The sequence below is a fragment of the Rhinopithecus bieti genome, unplaced genomic scaffold (assembly GCF_001698545.2).
Source record: "Rhinopithecus bieti isolate Rb0 unplaced genomic scaffold, ASM169854v2 scaffold_9203, whole genome shotgun sequence".
Lineage (NCBI taxonomy): Eukaryota > Metazoa > Chordata > Mammalia > Primates > Cercopithecidae > Rhinopithecus > Rhinopithecus bieti.
The window spans coordinates 362,807-390,424 of record NW_016806154.1 but is presented as its reverse complement, the minus strand read 5'-3'; the positions used below and the strand labels follow the sequence as shown (position 1 = coordinate 390,424).

The 27,618-nt window shown below is 36.9% G+C and overlaps 1 protein-coding gene across 3 annotated transcripts in view; it reads left to right on the top strand.

The window, feature by feature from the left end:
* Window positions 1-27,618, top strand: part of STAG1 (STAG1 cohesin complex component) — a 418,116-nt gene that overhangs the window by 241,731 nt on the left and 148,767 nt on the right. For 2 of the 3 annotated variants that reach the window (XM_017874840.1, XM_017874839.1), the window contains exons 8-9: window positions 17,815-17,966; window positions 20,350-20,423. In XM_017874840.1, coding sequence (XP_017730329.1) covers window positions 17,815-17,966; window positions 20,350-20,423 — 226 coding nt within the window. Of the gene's footprint in view, window positions 1-1,710; window positions 1,849-17,814; window positions 17,967-20,349; window positions 20,424-27,618 lie in introns of those variants that run through there. The other variant, XM_017874841.1, reaches the window with a different exon arrangement.

Sequence of the window (27,618 nt, the reverse complement as noted above, 5' to 3'; positions counted from 1 at the left end):
GCCAATAAGATAATAACTGGAGTCATCTATATGTTTTTACATTCTTTTTTCCCAATTCTCATTTTTCCCTTACTCAGTTACTTCATATTAACTCATATTAGTGTTTATTATTCTGTTAGTTACAGTCCTAACCAAATAAACATGAAGCACAGTTTGTTTTTTCTGAGAGTATTCTTTTCTCATTATTAGGAAGAGAAGGAAATATTTTACCCAATTTTATCTGTTTTCAAAATATTAAAAATATAATTTGTTGAAAAATACTTATGTAGAACATACATCAGATACAGTTTATACTGTTTTGAGAGTATCTTCTTAAAAGTTACTGTAAAATACTGTTTATTATTCAAACAGTTATATAATGTTATACTTTTTTTTTCTAATTCCACAGCCTTTAGTAGTATCCTCTGCATTTGGTCCTTGCTTTTTTTCTTTTCTTTCTGTTTTCTATTCCTTTTTATCTTACTTTCTTCTTTCTGTGCACAGTAATGCCCATTTACCTGGTTGTCACATGCATAGGAAATTCAGCAATTTGGAAAAAAACAAAGTTTAAAATAAAGTAGAAATTGCTTGTAAATAACCAATTTTGCTGTCATAAAAATTAACGAATTTACTTTGATGCAGAAGTTATTATCTGGGTTTCCCAAGGCCAAGAGAGAAGGAGAAGCAACAAGTTAATTGAGGGCTGATAGTATTGTGAAATGACCGTTTAAAATAAGAAGACACAAAAATTAGTTTACAGATCTCAAGACAGAGCACAATCTTTGGCTTCTCTGTAGGGGCAAGCTACCTTTCTTTAATCTAGAAACTTGTGTGCATTCTGTTTAAAAGATTAATTGTATGCCATTTACTCTAAGAACACAAGAGGAGTGCTATATTATAGAAATATGCACAATATTTTGACTCTTAAAACATTGTTTTAATTTTGTGAACAATGCACTTTAAGTCATTTGCATTTGTCCTTCACTGCCATGTAAATGCAGTATTACTGTATTTTACTGCCTTTATGATGGTCCATTTCAGTTCTCCTTTTCATTTGTTCATTTTTAGTAACTTTCATTGTATTGTTTTCTCTATACTTATCCCTTTGGTTATCTCCATCTGCTAATCTTATATATGTTTAAATATATTTTCATTATGGCTTTCTTCCTATTCATTTTGAATTGAGTGTCTCCTGCCTCCCCCCATTGCCTTTCTGTGTCTCTCATTTCCACAATCCACCTGTGTTCATCATAACTTTTAAAACTACTTGATGAATGTGGTTTTGTTTTACCTATGTTCTTTTATATTAATATCATCATGTAGCTTATTTAAATTTGAAATTATTTTCAAAATCAGATATCAAAAAGCAAGGTAAACAACATATGTTTATACCAAATTTTCAAAGGATAAAACTGACTTTTCAGTTCTCTTAATTTACTTTAAAGTATTACTGTAATTCCCATGTGTCTACGCTAATTGATGGTCATATCTTCCAAGCCTCATTTGTGTAAAATGTGAGACATAGCAGTCACCTACCCTTCAACAAAGCACAGAGGGCTTGCTGAGAACTTAATTCCAGGCTGGACAACAGTTATCCATCTTTTCAAGGACATTTTGTTCTCATCTGTGCCCTCTTCTTATTTTTAATGATATATGTACGAGGAATAGATTAAAAGATAATCATTTTTATTCACTTTGCAGGACAAGTCTTGGGGACTAGATAAAATGGGCAGGAACATTTAATCCTCTGCTTCAAAGACTATGTGCATGGACAGTTACAAGGCAGTTATGGCCAGATATGATTATCGGCTTTGGAATAAAATGCTCCTTGACATTGCTTATATCTTAGCTGAGAAGAGAGACCATCAGGTTAGTTATTTTGTAGGGTACAGATGTGATGAGTTCCAGAGCTTCATAAGTCATCAGAGTGGTCTTATCAGTAGTATTTTTAATCTGTTTTCCAAATATCCCATTTTCTTGTTATGAATTAAATGTGTCCCTATTGTCAGTGTTTATGCATTGCATTTAATTGTATACTTTCACTACATTTTTATTAAAAGTTTTTTTTATCATTATGTAGTTCTTTATGTCTGTTTATTCCACATACATAAGTATATTCTTATTTTCCATTGGAGGTAAACTCTCTTTTAGAATACATTTTACCATTAAATTTAAAGAGACTGTTAACAATTAAATTTTATATTTTCTTTAATCCTTTCGTTGGAATTTTCAAACATACTGTCCTAGTTATTTGACCCATTTTAATAAAGAAGCTTTACATTAAAGTATAGTTTTATTAACTATTGGTCTTTAGAACTAAGTGCCCTTATTTTATTTGAAATAGCTATCTCAGTTGGACATAGTAGTACAGTTTGTGGATTTAATTTACGTAAGAAACATTGTGTCATAATTATTTTGGTGGATTTACAATCTGAGACTGGGAACTTTTTTTTTCAAATTTGATGACATTTTATTTTTTGAGGGAATATTTTCTTTTAAGGTCAAAATAGATAAGATTTTCTTTGTTTTACCACTTTGTTGTTTGGTATTATGAAGATAATATTACTCTCAATCACTTTTCAGGATTATGTTTATTTTTAGGCATTTGCTTTTAAAATGTACACCAATACTTTACAACTTGTTGACTTCAAATTTTTGTTAGAGGGCAACATTCAGGATGAGTAATATTGGGTAATGTTTTAATTTTTTGTTACTTTCTCACATAATTTTCTGTGATGTTATAAATATATTAATGCTGGCTACCTCTGACTTCTAAAGAGAAAATTCTAATTTGAACAAAGGGGAGTTAAAATACAAAATTTATATTAATGATGACATGATGATTGATTCTATTCTCTTTTTTCCCTCCGAAAATGAATTTGTGAAAAAATTAGAAAATGTGGTCAAGATCATCACGAGGCCAGTCTTCATCAGTGCTTATCAGTAAATCACTCTCAGACTCCTGAGGGATAAACATTTCTTTATACCTTATGGTTGATTTTATATTGACATATGGTTCATTATTGATTAACATTTCTTACAGAATCAGCATCTCCGGACTTTTCCTCTGAGGAAAGAAATGACATATGAAATTGCTTTAATTTATAATCAGAGGCTGAAAATAATTTTGCCTCAGAAAATTGAAGTCTTTTTATTTGGCCTTCAGTTGCTAAAACCATGTAATACTGTGGTTGATAGAATGGGTTCTGGAGTGACTGTCTGAATTCATATTTGTCTCTGCCTTTTACTAGTTGGATAACCTTGGACAAGTCCTTAACATAGCTGGTCTTACTCTCTTTATTTGCAAAGTGGGAAAGAAGAGATTAGGAGCGCTTGGGACAATGCTTGTCATTTAGTAAGCTGCTGCTATTATTCTATTATTCTTTAATGACAAAAAAGGATAATAGTATTTACCAATATTTCCCTTCATTTATGGTTTTACTCAGAATTTATTGATTTGCTTTTTCTGTTTTAATAAAAGTAAGAAGACATGGCAGACATGGGGAAATCAGAAATAAACAAGTAGATAAACTTTCAAGAACCACTGTTAAGAAAATGAACGGCATACATTTTCTTATCTTTTGCTTTTTGTAATGCATGTTTATTTTCTGATTCTCACTCTGTTGCCCAGACTGCAGTGCAGTGGCATCGTTTTATTTCATTGCAAACCCCACTTCCCAGGCTCAAGTGATCCTTCCACCTCAGCATGCCGAGTAGCTGGGACCACAGGCGCATGCCACCACACTCGGCTAATTTTTTTGTAGTTTTTGTAGAGTTGGGATTTCGCCATGTTGTTCACGGTCTTGAACTCCTGAACTCAAGCAGTTTGCATACCACGGCCTCTGAAAGTGCTGGGATTACCACCACACCCACCCTGCATTTTCATTTTACTTATCTTTGGCTCTCAGTACCCATATTCTGTTTATTAAATTCAATAATTATTTTATAATTTTTAACCACGCAGATTATTTCTGGTTTCTATGGTTAAGATGTGAAAATTTTAGGGCAATCTGGTATTATCAAAGAATAGACCATGTAGTATAAATAATTGCTCTTTTTGTATTTACATTTTTTATATTCATTTTTCAAAATTCTTCTAGAGTTTGACCTTTTCATTGCTTTGTACTTTTACTTTATCTTACTTTACTTTTTCACCGTTGTGTTTTTCACCCCTCCTCCAGATATAAAACCTTTATTCAATTTTCTAGGGTTTGTATACAATAGACCTCTGATGTTCTCATGGGATTAATGCCCAATAATTGACCAAATCTGTAAATACCACTGTATCATGTAGTTATACCCATAAAATAAAGTATAACTTTAAAATGTGATTACTATTTTGAATCTGCCTGTTTAGGTCTAGAATAACTTTTGAAATTTTCTAACTGAAGAACTATCATTTTTCTTAGATTATTCTCTTTTACATTCTATCATTGGTTCTGAAAATCAGCTTGCTTTTGGCAGCCAGTTTTGTAAAGAAACAAAGATTTTAAAATTACTTTATAAGCATTACGTATCTTGAATTTATTAACTTGGTGACTTTGGACAAATTATGTAACTCCTTTGCTTTTCATCTGTATAGCATAGATACTAATAGTTCTTTCTCACAGTAGTATTGAGAAGCTTAAATGAAATAATTTATCTTTTGTTTCCTGAGTCATATAGATGAAATAATTTATGTTAAATATGTAACATACATCAGTCACTCAGTAATTGTCTAATGTTGTTTTTTGTTGTTACTGTTTTCGAGATGCAGTCTTGCTCTGTTGCCCAGGCTGGAGTGCAGTGGCACAATCTCGACTCACTGCAACCTCCCTCTCCTGAGTTCAAGCGATTCTCCTCCCTCAGCCTCCCGATAGCTGGGACCACAGGCGTGTGCTACCACACCCAGCTAATTTTTGTATTTTTAGGAGAGATGGGGTTTCATCATGTTAGCCAGGCTAGTCTCGATCTCCTGACCTCGGGCAATCCACCCACCTCAGCCTCTCAAAGTGTTGGGATTACAGACTTCAGCAACCATGTCCAGCCCAATGTTGTGATTTTTTTTTTTTTAATTATACTTTTTAAATTGTACTTTGGGCCGCGCGGTGGCCCTCAAGCCTGTAATCCCCAGCATTTGTTTCGAGCCGAGACAGGCTGGATCCACGAGGGTCGGCGAGATCGAGACCACCCTGGCTAACCGGTGAAAACCCCGGTCTTCTTACTAAAAAATTCCTCAAAAAAAAAAAAAAAAAAAAAAAAAAAAACTAGGCCAGGCCGAGTGGCCAGGCGCCTCGGGGAGGCTGAGGAAGGAGAATGGCGGCGCACCTGGGAGGCGGAGCTTGCAGTGCAGGCTGAGATCGGCCACTGCCACTTCCAGCCTGGGGCCGACAGTTTGAGCCGCAGACTTCCGTTCTCAAAAAAAAAAAAAAATTTGTACTTTAAGTTCCAGAGCTACTTGGGTGTAAAACGGTGCAGGTTTGTTACATAGGATATACATTGTGTCATGCTTGGTTTTGCTGCACCTGTTAACTCATCATTTACATTAGGTATTTCTCCTAATGCTATACCTCCCCCTAGAACACGACAGCCCTGGGGCTGCTGATGATTCCCGCCTGTTGTTCCAAGTGTTCTCATTGTTCATTTCCAACTATGAGTGAGAACATGCGCCTGTTTGGTTTTCTGCTCCTTGTGGTAGTTTGTTGCTCAGAATGATGGTTTTCCAGCTGCATCTGTCCCTGCAAAGGACATGAACTCATCCTTTTTTATGACTGCAGAGTATTCCTTTTATGCTTTTATATGTGCCCCACATTTTTAATCCAAGCCCTATTTGATGGCATTGTAGGTTGCGTTTCTTATTTTAGTCGTTTCACTATTGTGAATATTGCCACGAGTAAACATACGTGTGCATGTGTCTTTATAGTAATATATATTAATTTTGGTTATTTATATTTCTCTCTTGTTGAATGGGTTTTATAATTTGTTTTGTGTTGGCTCAAATGGTATTTCTAGTTGTAGCATCCTTGGAGAATCGGGCCACACATGTCTTCCACAATTGCATTGAACTAGTTACACTCACCAGCTTTTTTTTGTGTAAACAGCGCTTCCTATCTCTTTTACACTCCCTCTCTCTAGGCATTCTGCTATGTTTTCCTGACTTTTTAATGATCGCCATTCTAACTGGCTGTGAGATGGTATCTTATGTGGTTCTTGATTTGTTTTCTCTGTTTTTGTTTGCCAGTGATGATGAGCATTTTTTCATGTGTGCTTCTGTTGGGCCTGCCATAAATCGTCTTCTTTGAGAAGTGTCTCTTCATATCCTTTGTCGATTTCTAATATGAGAACAGCAAAGCTTATTTGCCGTTTGGTTGTAAAGGAGGGCAGTTAACTTAAAAATTTTTTGAACATATTTTTCGTTGTTCATATTTGCTACACTTAGAATATTTTCGAGCATTACTATAAAATTACATGATACTACTATAGATGAATTCAAAAAAAATGAGAAAAGTTTACAAAAAAAAAATTCTCTATAATGGTCCCATCTTTATGACTATGCCATAATTTGTTTGTTTTTTAAGTTTCTTTGTCATGTGTACTTGTTTGGAAGCTTGTTTATTTTTTAAACAAGTGTTCTAATCAATTTTTTGGGGACTTGTTTTTGCGTCAAAAAAATTTTTAATTTTTTTTTGTAATTTTAATTTTTTTAAAATCGTGGCCTCATTTTCTAAAATTTATATACTTCTTTAACTCTATTTCTGCCCTTTTTTGAATTTTTTGCCCTGTGTCTTTCTTTTTTAGATCCTCTATCTTTCGTTTTCTTTCTCTTCTTAATTTGTTCTCTCCTTTTGTGTAGCATATTTTCTGATAGTTTCTTGAGAAAAGGGAATTCGGGAAATATGTATTTGAGACTTTACATGCCTGAAAAATATATTGTAGCTTCTTGCTTAATAGTTTGACCCAATATAAATTTCATAGTTGAAAATTATTTTTCTAAGAATTTATTTCTAGTTTCCAGCGTTGCCATTGAGAAGTCCAATGCTAATTTTAGACTTGTGGTTGTGATTCTGTTTCTTGTCTTTGGAAGCTTTGCGATTTTTGTTTGTTTGTTTGTTTGTTACTGAAATTTCATGATGATATCCTGAACTTTTGTAATGATACACTGTTATGTATGTTTATTTTCCATTTCTTTGTGCTTTCCGTCCATTGTATTACCTCATGTTTATTAAACTTAATTTTGAGTATCCTTTTACATTTCTAAGAGTTCTTTCTTATTTTCCAAGTCTTCCTCTTTTTTTTTGAGATGGAGTCTGGAGTACGGTGGCATGATCTCGGCTCACTATGACCTACGCCTCCTGGATTCAAGGGATTCTCTCACCTCAGCCTCCTGAGTAGCTGAGATTACAGGCATGTGTCACCATGCCTGGCTAATTTTTGTAGTTTTAGTAGAGATGTGGTTTCACCATTTTGGCCAGGTTGGTCTCAAACTCCTGACCTCAGGTGATCTGCCCGCCTCAGCCTCCCCAAAGTGCTGGGATTACAGGCGTGAGCCACAACACTGGCCGAAGTCTCCCTTTTTTAAACATTCTGTGTTTCATAGGTACCTTTTCTTTGATGATATTAATTATTTCTCTGAGGTTTTCTTCTGCTGTCAGTCCTAACCTTTTTTCTTCTTCTTCTCTGCTTTTTAAACTGTCTTTCATATTGGACATTTTCCTCAAATATGTGTTTCTTGGCTCTGTAGTCATTGTTGATAGTGAGATACTAAAAAGCTCAATAGCAGAGGGGTGTGTGTGTGTGCACCCCTGTCATGGTGGGACATTGACTCTGGCTTCCAGATTGGTGACATCACTATCGAGCAGTCTGGTGGTCAGTTAGTATTTTTTTATAGACCCTCAAATGTTGGTAGTGATAATTGTCTTCCCTGGAGAAGTTCAGCCTCTGCAGAAGGATCTTCCAGTCCACTTAAGCTTGACTGCTGTCTGCTCTTTTGGAGTTGGGTAGAACGAAGAAACACTCAGGGCACTCACACAAGCCAAACGTAATCACACATATATGTCTGATGACTCTGGATTTCTGGTTTATTTTCTTGAGAAGATAAATGTCTGGACTTCCAAAATGAATGGTCATAAAGGAATTTCTTGACTGCCTGGCTTGGAGTAGAGAGTTGGGGATTTAATTGCTTATTATACAGACTTTGAGATGATATTCCTAGTTTCAGACCATAACACACTTCATCTTCTGTGGAACCTGCTACTAATACCTGATGGTGTCTGGTTTCTACTGAGCAAAATAGCTTATTTTTATTTTCGAGACAGGGTCTTGCTCTGTCACCCAGGCTGGAGTGCAATTGCATAATTACAACTCACTGCAGCCTCAACCTCTTGGGCTAAATTAATCCTCCTGCCTTAGCCTCCTGAAGCTGGGACTACAGGCATGTGCCACCACACCTGGCTAATTTTCCTTTTCTTTCTTTTTTTTTTTTAATTTTTTTCTATTTTTTATTTTTTATTTTTTGTAGAGAAGAGGTCTTAGTGTGTTGCCTAGTCTGGTTCAAATTCCTAGGCTCAAGCCTTCCTCCCACCTTGGCCTCCCAAAGTGCTAGGATTATAGGTATGCCCCCCACTCCACGCCCAGTGCTCATTTTTCTTAGAGATATGGTTGTCATGCTTTTTCTACCCTTTCTTTGATTTTTAATGATCTCTGCTCATCCTCCTGCTGTCCATATTCATATATTCTTATATTGTGGCTAGGGATTGCATGTTTTTTCTGAGTTTATTGAATATGGATGAAAAGTGTTTTTTTAACTGTTATTTGATATTCAGGGGTACATGTGCAGGTTTGTTATATAGGTAAGCTCATGTCACAGGGACTTGTACAGATTATTTTGTCACCCAGGATTAAGCCTAGTACCCATTAGTTACATTTCCTGATTCTCTCCCTCCTCCAGACCTCCCACCTCCGTTAGACCCCACTGTCTGTCGTTTCCGTCTGTGTGTTCATGTGTTCTCATCATTTAGCTTCCACTTACAAGTGAGAACATGAGGTATTTGGTTTTCCTGCATTAGTTTGCTAAGGATAATGGCCTCCAGCTCCATCCATGTCCCTGCAAAAGACATGATCTTGTTCTTTTTTATGGCTGCAGAGCCGTCCATGTTGTATATGGACCACATTTTCTTTAACCAGTCTACCATTGCTGGGCATTAAGGTTGATTCCATGTCTTTACTATTTTGCATAGTGCTGCAGTGAACATATGCATGCATGTGGCTTTATGATAGAATGATTTATATTCCTTTGAGTATTGTATTAGTCTGTTTTCATACTGCTATAAAGAATTCCCCAAGACTAGGTAATTCATAAAGGCAAGAGATTTAATTGACACACAGTTCTGCATTGCTGGGGAAGCCTCAGGAAACTTAGAATCATAGCGAAAGGCAAAGGAGAAGCAGGCACATTCTTCACAGGGCAGCAGGATGGGAATGAGTACAAGCAGGGGAAATGCCAGAGGCATATAAAACCATCAGACATCAGGCCAGGTGCAGTGGCTCATGCCTGCAATCCCAGCACTTTGGGAGGCCGAGACAGGTGGATTACTTCAGGTCAGGAGTTTGAGACTAGCCTGGCCAACATAATAAAACCCATCTTTACTAAAAATACAAAATTAGCCAGGCGTGGTGGTGTGTCCTGTAATCCCAGCTACAAGGCTGAGGCAGAAGAATCACTTGAACCTGGGAGTTGGAGGTTGCGGTGAGTCAAGATCGCACCATTGCACTCCAGCCTGGGCAACAGAGCAAGACTCCATCTCAAAAAGAAAAAATAAAAATAACCTAGCTGGGCATGGTGGCGTGCACCTGTAATTCCAGCTACTCTGGAGGCTGAGGCAGGAGAATCACTTGAACCCAGAAGGTGGAGGTTGCAGTGAGCTGAGATCGCACCATTGCACTCACAGCCTTAGTGACACGGCGAGACTCCATCTCAAAACACACACACACACACACACACACACACACACACACACACACCCCCCATCAGATCTCGTGAGAACTCACTATCGGCTGGGTGCAATGGCTCGCGCCTGTAATGCTAGCACTTTTAGAGGCCAAGGAGGGCAGACCATTCGAGACCAGCCTGGCCAACATGGTGAAAGCCCATCTCTACTAAAAATACAAAAATTAGCTGGGCCGGTGGTGGGCGCCTGTAATTTCAGCTACTAGGGAGGCTGGGAGGCGGCGGTTGCAGTGAGCCAAAATTGCACTACTGCACTCCCGTCTAGGCAACAGAACGAGACTCTTTCTCAAAAAGTAAAAAAAAAAATTCAAAGAACTCACTATCATGAGAACAGCATCTGGGAAACTGCCCCCATGATCCCAGTTACCTCTACCTGGTCCCACTTTGGCATGTGCAGTGATTATGGGGATTACAATTCAAGGTAAGATTTGGGTGGAGACACAGAGCCAAACCATATCAGGTATATACCCAGTATTGGGATTGATGGGTCGAATGGTAGTTCTGTTTTTAGGTCTTTGTGGAACTGCCACACTGCTTTCCAGAAAAATTGTTTTTTAAGAGATAAATGGATTTGTTAAATCTATATCATTTGGAAACTGGTAGTTTGTCATAAGATCCCTTTAAAAAAAATAAGCATTGTAAAAATAAAGTACTATAATCACCTCTCTCTTAAAAATCTAGTTTGTTCCACTATATCAGACATATTTCCAGGGTGTATAATAATAGTTTTCAAAGGTATAATAGGTGTCACTAAATATAAATGCAGTTTTTTACTTTTTATGTTTAGCAAGACAGAAATGCGAATTGTTGGGTTATTGATTAAAAGGGTCAATGTCCTCAGTCTTCGTTTTAGGCATCCCATTTCCTGTTGAACTCTCCTTTTGTTCCAGTGTTTTCTTCTGTGTTTCTACTCTACTATTTTTTTAATTGTGATTTTAAATACTTTGACACTATATTTTTAATGTTCTTCACACTCTTCATGTCCTCACTGCCTTTATTTTTCCCACTTAGATTTTATCATTCTTTATTATAATCACATCCTCCTTCATACCGTCAACTTCCTTGATTCAGTCTTCCTCTTTCATATTCTCTAGGAAAACCCCATATAACTGTCTGTCCCATACCTGCACCAGAGCTGAAAATGGCTGGAGAAAAATACATACCATAAGGGCTGGGCTTTACCTTTTTTCCCAAGTGGTACCTTAATGCTGCCTAGCAATCCCCTTAGAGTATTATACTCCAGGGTTATTTCCACATCCTAACAAAATTGTTATACTTTCTCCTCAAAGCTACATTTCCTATCTAGTCTTCACATTTAGCTGATTATCTTGCCTGTTTAATCGAGATAGTCGAAAGAGAATCCTTCAGGGATTAAACCTACCTATCTAGCTGCAGTTTATACTAATATCCTCTATCCGTTTTATTACTACAGTGGCCTGTAAGGCCAATCCTTGTATTTGTGCAGTGAGTCTGATCCCTTTTCACCTTCTCAAGACCTTTGTCTCTCAAGTTGTTCTCACTCTCGTTACTTAAAAATTTCCCCCTTTTATTGGATAACTGTTACTATTTTGCTAACATATTCTTAACAGCTCCCATCTTTTAGGAAGCCTTTGTGTTCTCGGTTCCCCCAGAGAAACAGAACTAAGAGATATTCTTGCATCTCTCTCTGTCTCTCTCTGTCTCTGTCTCTCTCTCTCTCTCTTTGTCTCTCTGTCTCTCTCTTTCTCTCTCTCTCTCTCTCTCTCTCTCTCTCTCTCTCTCTCACACACACACACACACACACACACACACACACACACATTTCATTTCATTGATGTGGTTCAGCACAATTGTGGGAACTTGCAAATTGGAGATTTGTAGGGTAGTCCAACAAGCTGGAAATCAGGCAGGAGTCATGCAGTCTTGAGTCTGAGATCTGTGGAGTAGGCTAGAAGCTCAGGATTTTATTTACGTATTTATTTGTTTTAGAGATAGGATCTCACGCTGTCACCCACGCTGAAGTACAGTGGCACAGCCATAGCTCACTGCAATCTTCAACTCCTGCGTTTATGTAATCCTCCCACCTTGGCCTTCCCAGTAGCTGAAACTACAGGTGCACGTCTCCATGATCGGGTAGTTTTTAAATTTTTTATAGAGATGGAGTCTTGCTATGTTACCCAGGCTGGTCTTGAACTCCTGACCTCAAGTAATCCTGACCTCAAATAATCCTTTCACCTCTGCCTCCCAAAGGTCTGGGATTACAGACGTGAGCCATTATGCTCAGCCTAGGACTTGATGTTGCAGCCTTGAGGCAAACATTTCCTCTCTAGAAAACCTGTTTTTTCTCTTAAGTTTTCAACTGATTGCATGAGACCCACTCACATTATTGAGGGTAATCTCCTTTATTTAAAGGAGATTGTAGATGTTAATCATACAAAATATCTACAAAATTATTTCAAGGTGATACCTGCGTTAGTGTTTGATTAAGTAGTGTTTGATTAAGTAATTGACCATGATAGTCTAGCCTCGCCTGGATACATAAGACTAACCGTTACACTGTACCTTGTTTCCTCACATCCCTCTAGCTCCAGTCTCATTTTTCTCCTTTTCTTTACAGCAAATCTCAGAATTATTTATATTCACTCTCTCCACTCAGTCTTCTCCTATTAGGTTTCTGTCTCTACCACTTCACTGCCTCTCCTGTTGAGGTCAGCAGTTACCTTCTTATTGCCCAAATCAGTGAGCAGCTCCAGTTGTCATCTTTTTTTCCTTTGGAAAGACACAGCTACCTTTTTTTCTTTTTGGAACACCATCTTCACTTGTTTTCTGGAGTACCACATTGTCCTGGTGATTTTAGAAAGCTAAACTGAAAATACTGAATTATCTTGAGACTCAATCTTCAGACAGTTTTTTTAATGCATTCACTCCTAATTGAATAAAGTGAAAACCAATTTCATAGACATTATTTTATTTAAAATATTGATGAGGAGGAAAATTATAGTTACATGATTTAAAATTCAGAGTATGCCAGGCGCTATGGTTCATCCCTGTAATCCCAACACTTTGGCTGATGTGGGAGGATCACTTGAGGCCAGGAGTTCAAGACCAACCTGGGCAATATAGTGGGACCCTCATCTGTACCAAAAAAAAAAAAAAATTTTTTTTTTTTAATTAGCTGGGCATGGTGGTAGTTGTAGTCCCAGCTACTCAGGAGGCTGAGATGAGAGGATCACTTGAGCCTGGGAGATCGAGGCTGCAGGGAGCTCTGATTGCACCACTGTGCTCTGTTCTGGGTGACAGAGCAAGACCTTGTCTCAAAAAAAAAAAAAAAGTAAAATTTTATATGGTGAAATGTTACTCTTTCACCACTGTCCCCGACCCTCAAATTAGCTCCTTGAAGACAACCAAAGTTGCCAAAGTTCCTTACGTTTTTGCAAACATGTTATATGCAAATAATAGCAAATACACATTCAGTGAGAGGCAATAGGGTGTGGTGTTTAAGAGCTGGGACTGTGGAGCAAGACTGCCTGTGGTCAAATTCTATCTCTGCCAGTTACTGTGTAACCATCAAGTCTTTTGGCTGATCTGTGCCTCAGTTTTCTCTTAATGTAAAAAGGGACTAATAATGATAGTACTTCCTTCGTAGATTTGTGAATTGTATATGGATAAGTATGTTTATACAGCTTGGAAGAGTGACTGGCACGTAAAAATAAATAATACATTATTTTGCACAAATGATAGCATGTACACACGGTAAGGCTATTTTGTCTGTTATTTTTCCATCAACAAATATCTTAGTGATCGTTTGTTTACAACACACAAATAATACCACCTTTTTCTAATTTCCATCTAGTTTTATGGTTCTGAATACCAGTATCTTTGATAATGACTTCCAAATGTGTATCTACTAGACATTTCCACTTACATAACTAATAAAAATATTTCTAATTATCTTTGCCCTTTCTATTTATCTCATTTCCTTCATTGTAATCTAACAAATTCTCTCAGCGGTATTTTCTTTCCTTTTCCTTTTCTTTGTTTGATTCTTTCTTTTGTTTTGTTTTGTTTTGTTTTGTTTTGTTTTGTTTTTTTGAGATGGAGTCTTGCTGTATCTCACAGGCTGGAAGACTGGAGTGCAGTGGTGCAATCTCAGCTCACTGCAGTCTCTACCTCAATCGCTAATCAAGCGATTCTCCTGCCTCAGCCTTCCAAGTAGCTGGGATTACTGGCGTGCATCAACACATCTGGCAATTTTTTTTGTTGTTGTTGTATTTTTAATAGAAACGGGGTTTCACCATGTTGACCCGGCTGGTCTCGAACTCCTGACCTCCAGTGATCCACCTGCCTCAGCCTCCCAAAGTGCTGGGAATATAGGCGTGAGCCACCTCGCCCAGCCTAGTATTTTCAAAATACACTTCATATCTAACAATTTCTCTCTACCTATTGCTGCCAACTTAATCTAACCCAGCATCATTTAACTGAGTTGCCAAAGGCGAAAAACTTAAGACTCATTGCAAACTTTGAGCAAAATATTTTCAGCTCTCCCTCACTGCTCCTATTTCCAGTTTTACTCTCCTATACTCTGGTCACACATCAGTTTAAAGTCTAATTCAGGCTATTTCACACACTCCACATTCTCTAGGAGATCTTACGCAGTTAGATTTAATTCACGAGCCCTAAGGAGAGGATAGGTTAACTGAATTCTAGTAACACTCTTATAATCTGGCCTCTTCCTTCCTTTTAAGTATCCTCTTCTGCCTCTGACTGCCTGTGTGCTCCAACCAGACTAAATATTATGCTCTATAGTGAATACCCTCCTCCCAACAGTTTACCTTATAACTGTTCCTGGAAAACTGTTTTGCTGTGGAATCATGTGACCATTCCTTCACTTCATGCTCAAATGTCAAGGCCTCAGAGAGGCCTTCCCAAAAGACCATCTAAAATAGCACCCCCTTCACTCTCTAATATTTTACCATACTTTTCTTTATAGCACTAATCCTTAACCGACGTGTTTTTTTCATTTGCATATTATCTATTCATTTATTGTCTTCTTTTCCTCACTAGAATGTAAAAATCACAGAAGCAAGTACTTTGTTTTGTTCACTTATGTATCCTTATACTAGAACAGTGCTCAGTATGTGCTGGATTGTTAGATGAATGAACAAGGATTTTAAATAAGTGCTTCTTTAGCTATGATGAATGGCCAGTTTTTAATTACAAATCTGTCGCAACCTGGTACTTTTGTAAAATGCAGTGGAAATAGTATATATGTATGTATTAGTGTCATGTTATTAAAATCAACAGGCATTAAATTGTCAGATTGCTATAAAAATTTCTAAATGTTTTCAGTTGTTTGCTTATAGTGAACTTCTAATAAACTTGTTGTGGTCAGCACCTATTTGCAGACCACACTCTCAGTACCGCTGTACTAGAACATATTTACCATTTTATAGTCAGCAGTTAAAATGTGAAAGCTGAATGAAGGACGTATTCTTCTCCTTGCTAGACAAAAAGAAGCCACTTAAAAGCTGATGTCACATTATAATGGCTGAATTCCTGCAGGATTATTAACTTATAAAAAGGTTTTGTTAGTAGTACCAGGAAAATTTAATAATACCAATTCTATGCAGGGATAAGTCTTTTTCAGTGGACTCAATTAAAACATCATAATCTTGATTTTATGTCTATCGTTTAATTTGAGGTTTGTTTTAATAGCTGTTTATGTGTTATTCAGTGAAGTCTCAGTTTTACAGGTTTAAAAATATTTTATCTCAGTAAACACTGCTGTATTATACCTAATATGCTTCCGAAGATATACTGATCATTTTTTACATGTCTTGTCTGTTTTAGTTTGTTGATTACTGTTTATGTATCTGGGATGGAAGGAGAGTCATTAAATAATGACATTTGGAGTTTGGGATCTGGGTTCACAAGAAGTTATATAGCTGAAAGTAAAAGCTATGAAGTTTTTAAAAAGCCGTGCCTCAGTTTCCACTGGTGAATTGCAACTAGAGTTGGTGTTAATTTTAATGCTTTTCAGCTCCTGGATCTTCAAGTCATTTTGCGTTAGATATCTGAAGGTAGATACTAAATTAAGTTCCTTTGGGTGTCACTTCATATGCTCAGAACAAACACTGATAAACTAGTATTATCAACTTGATAGTTTGAATGCTCCAGATTCCTCTTGTCTTTGAGCTGTTCTCTTTCCTTATACAGTTTAATTTTACAAATTCTTTTAAACTTCCATAGTGTAGTCCAATATACTACTACTGGCAACACACAAAACTCAAAATCACTATCTTATATTTTGAAACACAAGACTATTTCTCAATTTAGTGTTTGAGACACTATCACAGGGAAAGAAACATTTTAATTTAATGCATTTCTAATGCAAAATCCTGAAAATCCATTTCTGGTCACTAATTTAAATAAATTTGTTTTCAGGATTTTGCATTTTAATTTTACATGTAATAGTCACTAACTTAAACATTTGTTTTTCAGATTTTTTATCTTACATTTTGGTTTAAAGACAGCAGCAATTATTTAATAACACAGAACTCATCAAAATGTAGAGTTTCCGAATAACAAATTGAGTGTGCATGTAGATAGAAATACACATACAGCATACATACATACATACATGTATTTAGAAAACATACATGTTTACATACGTAATTAAAAAAATAGGCCAGGCATGGTGGCTCATGCCTGTAATCCCAGCACTTTGGGAGGCCAAGGTGAGCATATCACCTGAGGTTGGGAGTTCGAGGCCAGCCTGGCCAACATGGTGAAACCCTGTCTCTACTAAAAAATACAATAATTAGCTGGGCGTGGTGGTGCATGCCTGTAATCCCAGCTACTCGGGAGGCTGTGGCAGGAGAATCACTTGAACCCAGGAGGTGGAGGTTGCAGTGAACCGAGATTGCACCATTGCACTCCAGCCTGGTCAACAAGAGTGAAACTCCACTTCAAAAAAAAAAAAGAAAATGAAAGTTTATAAACAGTGTATGCTTGCTTTTAATTATATGGGTATGTTTGCAGATAAATGAATCAGTTATTCTAAAACACTGAATAGTTCAATTTTTTAAATAACTGAATGCTCATATTTGCACATGAATAGCCTAAAAGGAACAAAAAGGGGAAATTATTTACCACTACAAACTCTCTTGTTCCTCTGCCTGTATTTCCTATATTCTCACTATCTCAGTAATGAAAACAAATATGAAAAGACGGAAGTTTGAGGTGTGTCATACAAGTTTGTCAGAGGATGTGAAACAAATTTGAAAGTAGTAAGATTTACAAATACAAGTGAACATTTAAAAGTACATTATCACTGTGGCTGGGGAGGATAGGTCAATTGGAAATTCACAAAGTACATTTTTAATGTACTTTTATGAGTTTGGTAGGATCAGTATGTTTTTCAGGGTTTGGAGGTTGTGCAACTCTGAGGTGAGGAACAAAGGGAGAGGACCATATGTGGGGGTAAAGGTACTAAGGATGCATTTATATATACTCATATTTGATTATCAGAAGAGAGGTTTAGGCTTGATTAGTGTGCCCTTAACGTGTATATTTTAGGAGTGGGGAAAGGAGTTGTTGAAGATGATACTACTAAATTGCTTTCTTCTGTTAGTTAGGATGAGGCTGTGTTTAAATGGAAAGTGTTAACAAGCCAAGCTGAGGTAGAGAAAATTATGTTGCAGATGAGTTTATTTCTATACATTAGTTATCTTTTATTTAAACTAAAATTATGCCTGGGTTGTAAAACAGAAATTCACTAGTTTCATTTCTTCATCCTTTGGGTTTATTTATAATCTTAATATGGATAAAGTTTTGATTCATAGGTATTTTAATATTTCTTCATTTCATAGCCATGAAGCTCATGACTGCTCTGGTGAATGTTGCCTTAAACCTCAGTATTCATCAGGATAATACCCAGAGACAGTATGAAGCTGAGAGAAATAAAATGATTGGGAAGAGAGCCAATGAAAGGTTGGAGTTACTACTTCAGAAACGCAAAGAGGTAAGTTGGCAACTGATGACTTTATGTTCTGTAAATGTGTGGAATATATATGACATTAGTACTTTTTATATCTTCTGTAAAAAAGTTTATACATATATTTAATTAGGTTATTTGATGTCAGGGTTTCCAAGTGAAACTGGAGTGTTCATTGGTGATCATGTAAGTGCCGTCTGATGGCAGAAAGGAATCATAGAACATGTCTGTTTTTGAAAGAAGTTGATCTGGGAGTTAGGCCACTCAAAAAAGTAAGGCTATAGGCTCAAAAAGTATGATTAATACTAAAGTCAGAACTGGGAGCCAGCAAAGCTACATTTCCAGGAAAAAGCCAAAGGCTACATACTAGCTGATGTATAAGGCACTCCTATGCATATGATTGGTCCCAGTTTTATAGTGACTCCTGTGAATAAGATTGGTCTCAGTTTTACAATGACATTTTCATATATGTGTTAAAAATGATTTTATACTTTTTTTTTTTTTTTTTTTTTTTTTTGAGTTGGAGTTTCGCTCTTCTTGCCCAGGCTGGAGTGCCATGGCGCGATCTTGACTCACTGCAACCTCCGCCTCCCCAAAAGCGATTCTCCTGCCTCAGCCTCCCAAGTAGCTGGGAGTACAGGCATGCGCCACCACACCTGGCTAATTTTGTATTTTTAGTAGAGACGGGGTTTCTCCATGTGTTGGTCAGGCTGGTCCCAAACTCACAGCCTCAGGTGATCCATCCACCTCAGCCTCCCAAAGTGCTGAGATTACAGGTGTGAGCCACCATGCCCGGCCTATACTGGGTTTTTAATAGGAAACATTTTTATTTATCCAATGCTACATAAAATCTTAGATCTGCACTATTAGTCTATCTTATAACTTGAAAAAAGATTATCACATTATTGCAAGGGAATTATGTATGAATAATAACTTAATGGGTTCATAACGGGCAAGAAAAAGCAGCACTGTTTTGATTAAATTATTAGCCATACTGTATTAGTTTGATAGGGCTGCTATGACAAAGTACCACAAACTGAATGACTTAAAAAAATAATATTATTATCTCGCAGTTTTGCAGGCTAGAATTCCAAGATCAAGGTGCTGGCAGGGCCATCCTCCCTTGGAAGGTGTTAGGAAGGATGTGTTCCAGGCTTCTCTCCTAGTGTCTGGTAGTTGCTTGGCTGGTGGCAGCATAATTCCAGTCTTTGCATGACATTCTTCCTGTGTGTATGTCTGTCTCCAAATTTATTCTTTAGGACATCAGTCGTATTGGATTAGGGTCCTACCCTACTCCAGTATGGCCCCATCTTAATGAATTAAATCTGCCACAGTCCTCTTTCCTAATTTCACATTCTGAGGTACTCGGGGTTAGAATTTCAACTTACAAATTTTTAAGGAGCGTAGTTTAACCCTTCACACATACCGTACTTGAAATATTATAGAAGTAAGTACTAGAGCTGGGCTTTTGTAAGTACTGCTGACTCAGAAATATATGCCTTTTATAAAATAATTAGTTTTTATATGATAAATGCAATAAAAGTAACTTTTAACACTTGGAGGAAGTTGCAGAAATTTGAATGATTTGCTATAAAAGTATTCCCAAAATTATTTTGGTAAAACCTGAAACAAAGCATACAGCAAAAGAATAAATCTGAGGGAATCTTATTGTCACATTCATGTATGTAGTAAAAGCAAATATTTCACTGAATGTTACTATACAGTAAATTATAGAATAAATTAGAATAATAAATACCACCTTGAATGTAATTCAATGCTGTTGTTGTTTTTGAGTAATAATAAATACAAATGTTAACTCTGATCAGTTTTGTTGCCTGAAATTCATATCTTTGCCATAGATATTTTTTATTTTGTTACTGTACTTCACCATAAGTAGCCAGGATCCTTTTTATCTTCTGTTAACCTCTTATTTTGGGAACGTGACCTGCTCTCTGTTACAGGCTAGTGAGATGCAGAGTAATGTTTGGATACATTAGATGGAGTAGGAAGTTTCTTTTACAACACCAAATATGTTAATTAGGGATGTTTCTTTAACCAAGAAAGGCAAAACCAAGCCCAGGGACCTGATTTGGACAGAAGAGGTCTGTTCCCAAGGCAGATGATATTTCAGAGAGAGGAATCTGACCACACTTAGCTATGCCACCACTCCTTGTTTGTCATTGTGAAGTTTGTGTCTAGAGAGAGACAGTGGAAAGTTCTAAAACCAACATGATATAAATGTATAGGAATAATGGAAATATACTGGTAATTTCACACATCTGTCATACAAGTGAGAAAAAGGATTGAAAACTACCCAGAATGAGAATAACCGGGATTTAAAAACAATTGGAACTGTTCCTTCCAAATAAAGTGACCAATGTTTCAATTTATATATATTTTTTCATTTCAGCTACAAGAAAATCAGGATGAAATCGAAAATATGATGAACTCTATTTTTAAGGGTATATTTGTTCATAGATACCGGTAAGAGATTTTAAAAATAATTTTGAAGGCTTTTCAATTAAATATTTATTGATTTTTTTGTTTGTGTGTGTGGCCCAGGCTAACTGTAAAACTCACTAATTATGACTTGTGTTTTGTTTTCTGCAAAACAACTTTGGCTGTCAATGTCACACGACAACTATAGAAGAAATTGCATGACTGCTGCCACTACCGCTGTTACACTCTTCCAAATTCAGAACATAGGCCGTTGGAAGTAGCTTATGTACTTGGATTTATACTAATGGAATATTAATTAATAGAATCATAAACTAATGTGGCTTTAATAAGATATTCTTGTTTTCACATTTAAAAAATGAAATGCCCTGCTTCTTGCTCTGTGGTACTCATTTTGTTCCATGGGCAAATTAATAATTTAAAAAAAAAAAAAAAAAACCTATGTGAAGCTGGGTGAAGAGAGGACAGAGAAGGGCACCCCCTGCAGTTAATGCAACAATTATATCTTCATTCTTAATTCCTTTCAGATAAACACATTGAAATAGAAGCTGTTAGCAAAATATTTTTGTCATCCTCCATTGCAAATGATTTTAGTTTGTCTTTCTGTGAAGCCCAAGAACCTTAAAAACACTAACTATATTGTAAAAGAGCATATTTTACATTGAATGAATGAATCATATACATATACTTGTTACCTTCTGTTGATTAGATGTGATGTAAGTAGACAGACAATAAATAGAAGCACTGTTTTCATACCCATTTGAGAGTATATTTGGCTAATTAATATAGAGCGGTGGGATGTGGTGGCTCATCCCTGTAGTCCTAACACTTTGGGAGGCTAAGGTTGGGGGATCACTTGAGACCAGGAGTTCAAGACTGCGTCTCTACAGAAAATTTAAAAATCAGCCAGGTGTGGTAGCGTGCACTTGTAGTCCCAGCTACTCGGGAGGCTGAGGTGGGAGGATTGCCTGAACCCAGGAGGTCAAGGCTGCAGTGAGCCTTGATTGCGCCATTGCACTTTAGCCTGGGTGACATAACAAGACCCTGTCTAAAACAAAACAAAGAAATACACACATACACAGCTGACCTTTGAACAACATGGGTTTGAACTGCAAGAATTGCCTGTAAACCATTTGTTTCCAACTAAACACAGATTGAAAATACAGTATTTGTGGGATATGAAACCTGTTTATGTGGAGGGCTAACTTCTTGAATATGCAGATTACTCAGAGACAGCTGTGGTATTTTTGAGTATGCATGGATTTTGCTATATGTGAGCAGTCCTAGAAGCAATTCCCTTTGTATACCAAGGGGCAGCTTTGTGTGTGTGTGTGTGTGTGTGTGTGCGCGCGTGTGTGTGTGTGTGTGTGTGTGTGTGTGTGTGTATCTGTTTGATAATTTATTTTAATGGAACTTAAACATTTTAACCGAAAGAACAAAATGTTCTTTTGAAATAGGTCCAAGGCTTTTATGTTGAGTATGGATTGTCTGATTGGAGTTTTATGTTTGCTTTCTTGGACATACTGCATGTATAACATGTTACTAATATATTTGTTTTAAAAAGAACTAGAATTTCCATATACCTGCCATGCAGTCTTTGTTTTTGTTTTTTGTTTTTTGTTTTTTTTTTACTGCAACTTTATGGAGGTATAATTCACATAAAATAAACTGCACATTTACGTTCATAATTTGATGAGATTTTGACATACATACACCTGTGTATACATACCACCACCACAACCGAGATAATGAATCTCTCCATTGTCCTTAAGTAATTCAAGTGCCAAGTTTTCTAATGGCACTTTGTAACTCCTTTCTATCTCCCTTCCTGTCGTTCTGCCTTGCCATCATCCTCAAGCAAGCATTGATGTGCTATCTGATTTGTTTACATTTTCTAAAATTTTATACAAATGGAATTATACAATATATCTTGGGGGTTTTTTGTCAGAGGGGGGGAATCTGGCTTCTTTCTCTGAACAAAATCAGAGTTTTTTTTAATCATTGAATGTGTTGCTAGCTGTAATACACATTATATATATATACACACACATATATATGTGTGTATATATGTGTGTGTGTGTGTGTGTATATATATATATATATATATATATTTTTTAAGATGGAGTTTTGCTCTTGATGCCCAGGCTGGAGTGCAATGGTGCCANTCTTGGGGGTTTTTTGTCAGAGGGGGGGAATCTGGCTTCTTTCTCTGAACAAAATCAGAGTTTTTTTTAATCATTGAATGTGTTGCTAGCTGTAATACACATTATATATATATACACACACATATATATGTGTGTATATATGTGTGTGTGTGTGTGTGTATATATATATATATATATATATATTTTTTAAGATGGAGTTTTGCTCTTGATGCCCAGGCTGGAGTGCAATGGTGCCATCTCGGCTCCCTGCAACCTCCGCCTCCCAGGTTGAAGTGATTCTCCTGCCTCAGCCTACTGAGTAGCTGGGATTACAGGCATGCTCCACTACGCCCGACTAATTTTGTATGTTTAGTAGAGACAGGGTTTCTTCCTGTTGGTCGGGCTGGTCTCAAACTCCCGACCTCAGGTGATCTGCCTGCCTTGGCCTCCCAAAGTGCTGGGATTACAGGCGTGAGCCACAATGCCTGGCCTACCTGTAATATTTTCATAGATGCCCCTTATCAGATTGAGGAAGTTTCTTTTTATTCCTAGTTTTCTTAGAGTTTTTATTAGGAATATATCTTAGATTTTGTCAAATATTTTTCTGCATCTATTGAGATCCGTATGTTGTTTTATTTTTTAAAGACTTAATGTGATGAATTTGTTTATGTTCAGATGTTAACATGAACACATAGAGTAAAGCCCATATGCTTGTGATATGTTATCTGTATATTGTTGGATGTGATTTGCTGAGCTTTTTCTAAGAATTTCTGCATCTGTGCTCAAGAGGGGTAAATATCTCTAACTTTATTTTAATGAATATCATTGTCTGCCTTTGTTACCAGGGTAATGCTGGCCTTGTAGATTGAGTTGCAGTGTATTCTCTCTTCTTTAATTTTCTCGATGAGTTTGATAGAATTGGTATTATTTCTTCTTCAGATAAGAGTTCTACCATTGGAGCCTAGAATTTTCGTTGCAGAAAGATTTTTAACTATGAAATTTCTCCAGTAGTTATAGGGCTATTGAGGTTATCTATTGTTCCTGAGTAACCTTTGGTAGTTTATGTCTTATAAGATACGGGTACATTCATCTAGGTTGTTGAGTTATATTAAAAAACTATCAGCATAAAGTTGATCATAATATTGGTAATTTAACATCTATCTCTCTCCCACTCCTTTTCCCCCTGTTTTCTTCCCCCCTTTCTCTTTTCATTGTTCAGTGTATGTGGAGCTGTTTTAATCTTATTTTATATTGGATTTTTCTATTATTTTTGTTTTCTATTTCATTGATTTCTGTCCTTTATTTCCTTTCATCTGCTTACTTTGAGTTTGACTTCCTCAGCTGTTCTTAGTTTCTCAAGGTAGACTTCGAGGTCATTGATTTGACCCTTTGTTTTTCTAATAAGGGAATTTACTCCTATAAATTTTTTTAAGCACTGCTTTAGCTATGTGTCCTAAATTTGGATATATTGTATTTGCTTTTTTATTTAGTTCAAAATACTGTCTAGTTTCCTTTTTTATTTTTTGTTTAACCCATGGATTATTTTGAAGCATGACATTTAGTGTGCAGATATTTGAGGATTTTCTAGATATCTTTCTGCTATTGATTTCTAATTTAATTTCACTGTAGTCAAAGAACATAGTTTGTGTGATTTGAATGCTTCTGAATTTATTGAGATTTGTATGAGACCCACAATAAACTCTATCTTGGTGAATGTTTCATTTCCTCAAGAAGATAATGTATATTCTGCTTTTGTTGGCTAGTGTCTTATACCAGTTAGGTCAAATTGGTTAATAGTGTTATTCAAGTCCTTTCTCCTTTTTCTGTCTCTTTATTCTAACAATTATTAAGAAGGGTTTTATAGGAGTACTTTGTGTGTTTTTTTGTTTGTTTGTTTGGTTGAGAAGGAGTCTCGCTCTTGTTGCCCAGGCTGGAGTGCAGTGGCACAATCTCAGCTCACTGCAACCTCTGCCTCCCAGATCCAAGTGGTTCTCCTGCCTCACCCTCCCAAGTAGCTGGGATTACAGGTGTGCACCACCACACCCAGCTAATTTTGTGGGTTTTTTTTTTTTTTTTTTTTTTTTTTAAAGACAGAGTCTCGCTGTGTCGCCCAGGCTAGAGTACAGTGTCACGCAGTCTCTGCTCACTGCAAGCTCCGCCTCTTGGGTTCACACCATTCTCCTGCCTCAGCCTCCCGAGTAGCTGGGACTACAGGCGCCTGCCACCACGCCTGACTAATTTTTTGTATTTTTAGTAGAGACGGAGTTTCACCATGTTAGCCAGGATGGTCTCGATCTCCTGACCTCGTGATCCACCTGCCTCGGCCTCCCAAAGTGCTGGGAGTATAGGCATGAGGCACCGCACCAGGCCCTAATTTTGTATTTTTAATAGAGGCGGAGTTTCACCATGTTGTCAGGCTGGTCTCAAACCCCAGACCTCAAGTGATCCACCCACCTTGGCTTCCCAAAGTGCTGGGATTATAGACATGAGCCACCGTGCCATTCATGCCACCACACCCGGCTGGTATTCTTGATACAAGTTCGTTAACAGATGTATAGCTTTCTTTCATTTTCTTAATGGTGACCTTTACAGAGCAAATGTTTTCAATTTATATGGCCCAATTCATTAGTTTTTCTTCTGTGGTCATGCTTTTGGTATCTGTGAACATTGCCTAACCCTAAGATTTCTTCTGTGTTTTATTTTAGAAGTTTAATCATTTTATCTCTTCTATTAAAGCATATGAACCATTTTAATTCAATTTTGTACATGATGTAATATAAGGGCAGAAGTCTACTTTCTGCATACAAATTTTCAGTTTTCCTAGCACCATTTAATGACAAAGTATCCTTCCCCAATTGAATTACTGTGCCATCTCTCTTGAAGATGAATTGACCATAAAAACAAGGTTTTATTTTTGGATTTTCTGTATATCCTTACACTGATACCAACTGCGTTGAGTATGCTTTAGATGAGCTTTTAAAATTAGATAAAGTTGTCTTACTTTATTCTTCGTTTTCAAAAAAATTTTGACTAGTATAGATTCTTTGCATTTCTATATAAATCTTAGGATCAGCTTGTCGATTTTTGAACAAAAGTTTCTGAAATTATCATAGGGATTGTAATGACTCTCTAAACCAATTTGGGGAGAATTAACCTCTTAACAATATTTAATTTATTCCTTATCTTAAGGGGGAAACAATCAGACTTTGAAATTAGGCATGATGTTATCAACTGTTAAGTTTTGTATAGATACCCTTTAGTAGGATGAGGAAATTTACTTCTAGTCTGATTTGTTGGGTGTTTTTATCATGATGGATTGATATTTTTCTGTATTTTTTTCTGGTTTGAATGAGGTGGTCATGCAGGTTTTTTCTTTTATTCTATTAATATGGTGTATTGTGTTCATCGATTTTCAGATATTATACCAACCTTGCATTCTAGGAGAAATTCCACATGGTCCTGATATACAGTCCTTTTTATATGCTGCTGGATTCAGTTTAATAGTATTTTGTTAAGGATTTGTGCATTTACTTTCATAAGGAGTAACAGTGTCAATACTAGCCTTATAGAATACACTGGGAGCCATTCTTCCTGCTCTGTTTTCTGAAAGAATTTATGAAGGATTGGTAATATTTCTATGTTGGTACAATTCAGCAGAGAAGCCCCTTGATCCCAGGCTTTTCTTTGTGTAAAGAGTTTTAATTACTAATTCAATTTACTTTATGTATCTATCCTGAATTTTTTTTATTTTGTTTTGTTTTTTGTTTTTTATCAATTTATTTTCTTGAGACAGAGTCTCTCTCTGTCACCCAGGCTAGAGTGCAGTGGCACAATCACAAATCCCTAGAGCCTCATTCTCCTGGGCTCGAGCAGTTCTCCTGCCTCAGCTCCCAAGTAGCTGGGACTGCAGGCAAACTCCAGCATACCTGGCTAATTTTTTATTTTTTGTAGAAACTAGAGCTCTCTATTTTGCCCAGAATGGTTGAGAACTCTTGACCTCAAGCAGTCCTTGTGCCTCGGCCTCCCAAAATACTAGGATTATAGGTATGAGTCACTGTGCCCTGCACACTGCCAGATTTTTTGTTTTTGAGTCAGATTTGGTAATTTGTATTTCTCAGGCAATGTCTATTTCATGCAAATTGTAAATTTAATGGCATAATATTATTCATAATATTTTGTAGTCATTTTAATTTTTGGGGGGTTGGCAGCCCCCTTATTTATTCTTGTGTGATTTGTGTCTTCTCTTTTGTCTTTCTCCATCTCACTGTAAGTTTCAGTTTTGTTGATCTTTTCAAATAATAATGGACTTGTAGTTTTGTTGGCTTTCTCTTTTTTATTTCCTTGATTTATGTTTCAATATTTATTATTTCTTTCTGTCTGGTTGCTTTGGTTTTAATTTGCTTTTCTTTTTTGGAGACAGGATCTCGCTGTGTTGTCCAAGCTGGAGTGCAGTGTCATGATCATTGCTCACTGCAGCCTCGACCTCCTGGGCTCAAGCAGTACTCCCGCCTCAGCCCCCTGAGTAGTTGGGACTACAAGCACACATCACTATGCCTGGCTAATTTTTGTTATTTTTGTAGAGTCAGGGTTTGGCCCTGTTGTCCAGGCTGGTCTTCAACTCCTGGACTCAAGTGATCCACCCGCCTCAGCCTCCCAAAGTGATGGGATTACAGGTGTGAGCCATCCTTTGCTAATCTTTTCATTTTGGTTTGGTTTGGTTTTTTTGAGACAGGGTTTTACTCTGTCACCCAGGTGTGAGTGCAGTGGCACAGTCAGAGCTCACTTCAGGCTCAACGTCCTGGGCTCAGGAGATCTTCCCACCTCAGTCTCCTGAGTACCTGGGACTATAAGCACACACTACCATACCTGGTTAGTTTTTTGTATTTTTAGTGGAGGCGAATTTTCACCATGTTGTCCAGGCTGGTCTCAAATTCCTGGGCTCAAACGGTCCACCAGCCTCAGCCTCCCAAAGTGCTGTGATTAGGCATGAACTATCATGCCTGGCCTAATTCATTTTATATCCTTGCTCCTTTCTGAACTCCCCTTATTAGCTCTAAATATTCCACAAAGCACTACTG